This window comes from Aotus nancymaae, unplaced genomic scaffold (genome assembly GCF_030222135.1).
Source record: "Aotus nancymaae isolate 86718 unplaced genomic scaffold, 86718_ANA_hifiasm-v0.15.2.pri h1tg000049l, whole genome shotgun sequence".
Lineage (NCBI taxonomy): Eukaryota > Metazoa > Chordata > Mammalia > Primates > Aotidae > Aotus > Aotus nancymaae.
In genome coordinates, this window is record NW_026988463.1 from 32,311,853 (window position 1) to 32,313,861 (window position 2,009).

Genomic DNA, 2,009 nt, shown 5'->3' on the forward strand with positions numbered 1-2,009 from the left:
ATTGGTCTCCACTCTTCTGGCTTGTAGGGTTTCTGCTGAGATATCTGCTGTTAGTCTGATCTACTTCTAGCTGTTAGCCCTAAAATTCATTAAACTTTTAGTATACTGGAGAGACAGATACTAACTGCACAAGGAAATTCAATTACTTTTTTTTTTTTTTTTTTTTGAGATGGAGTTTCCCTCTTGTTGCCCAAGCTGGAGTACAATGGCACCATCTCAGCTCACTGCAACCTCCGCCTCCTGGGTTCAAGTGATTCTCCTGCCTCAATCTCCCAAGTAGCTGGGATTACAGATGCCCTCCACCACACCTGGCTAATTTTTTGTATTTTTAGTAAAAACCAGGTTTCATCATGTTAGCCAGGCTGGTCTCAAACTCCTGAACTCAAGTGATCTGTCCGCCTCGGCCTCCAAAGTGCTGGGACTATAGGCATGAGCCACCTTGCCCAGCCTTAAATCACTCTTGTAAAATTATACATAAAAAGTTTACTGGCCTCCCGTGATCGCAGCCTCTGGGACCAGGGTCGCTCCGTCCGTGCTCCGCCTCGCCATGACTTCCTACAGCTATCGCCAGTCGTCGTCCACGTCGTCCTTCGGGGGCCTGGGCGGCGGCTCCGTGTGTTTTGGGCCGGGTGTTGCCTTTCGCGCGCCCAGCATACACGGGGGCTCCGGCGGCTGCGGCGTGTCCGTGTCCTCCGCCCGCTTCGTGTCCTCGTCCTCCTCGGGGGGCTACGGCGGCGACTATGGCGGCATCCTGGCCGCTTCCGACGGGCTGCTGGCGGGCAACGAGAAGTTCACCACGCAGAACCTCAACGACCGCCTGGCCTCCTACCTGGACAAGGTGCGCGCCCTGGAGGCGGCCAACGGCGAGCTGGAGGTGAAGATCCGCGACTGGTACCAGAAGCAGGGGCCCGGGCCCTCCTGCGACTACAACCACTACTACAAGACCATCCAGGACCTGCGGGACAAGATTCTTGGTGCCACCATTGAGAACTCCAGGATTGTCCTGCAGATCGACAAGGCCCGTCTGGCTGCAGGTGACTTCCAAACCAAGTTTGAGACGGAGCAGGCTTTGCACATGAGCGTGGAGGCTGCCATCAACGGCCTGCGCAGGGTGCTGGATGAGCAGACCCTGGCCAGGACCGACCTGGAGATGCAGATCGAAGGGCTGAAGGAAGAGCTGGCCTACCTGAAGAAGAACCATGAGGAGGAACTCAGTGTGCTGAGGGGCCAAGTGGGAGGCCAGGTCAGTGTGGAGGTGGATTCGGCTCTGGGCACCGATCTCGCCAAGATCCTGAGTGACATGCGAAGCCAATATGAGGTCATGGCCGAGCAGAACCGGAAGGATGCTGAAGCCTGGTTCACCAGCCAGACTGAAGAACTGAACCGGGAGGTCGCTGGCCACAGGGAGCAGCTCCAGATGAGCAACACCGAGGTCAGTGACCTGCGGCGCACCCTCCAGGGTCTTGAGATTGAGCTGCAGTCACAGCTGAGCATGAAAGCCGGCTTGGAAGGCACACTGGCAGAAACGGAGGCGTGCTTTGGAGCCGAGCTGGCAGAGATCCAGGCGCGGATCAGCGGTATTGAAGCCCAGCTGGGCGATGTGCGGGCTGATAGTGAGCGGCAGAATCAGGAGTACCAGCGGCTCTTGGACGTCAAGTCGCGGCTGGAGCAGGAGATCGCCACCTACCGCAGCCTGCTCGAGGACCAGGAAGATCGCTACAACAACCTGTCTGCCTCCAAGGTCCTCTGAGAAGGCAGCAGGCCCGGGGCTTCTGCTGTCCTTCAGAGGGTGTCTCCTGGGTGAGGAGATGGGAAGGAAGGGATCCTTATCCCCGGCGCTTCCCCTGACCTGCCAATAAAATTTTATGGTTCAAGGGAAAAAAAAAAAAAAGAGTTTACTTAGGCCGGGCACCGTGGCTCACGTCTGTAATCCCAGCACTTTGGGAGGCCAAGGGTCGGGGGGGGGGTATCACGAGGTCAGGAGATCAAGATCATCCTGGCTAACAAGG

At 56.9% G+C, this 2,009-nt stretch overlaps 1 protein-coding gene across 1 annotated transcript; it reads left to right on the forward strand.

The window, feature by feature from the left end:
- The first annotated feature begins 547 nt into the window (after positions 1–547).
- On the forward strand, positions 548–1,750 carry LOC135269121 (keratin, type I cytoskeletal 19-like). The gene has a single exon (XM_064362905.1). The coding sequence runs from the start codon at positions 548–550 to the stop codon at positions 1,748–1,750; it is 1,203 nt and encodes a 400-aa protein (XP_064218975.1).
- The last annotated feature ends 259 nt before the right edge of the window (positions 1,751–2,009 follow it).

Coding starts and splice junctions, on each gene's coding strand:
- LOC135269121 (XM_064362905.1), top strand. CDS start 548: ATGACTTCCTACAGCTATCGCCAGTCGTCGTCCACGTCGTCCTTCGGG.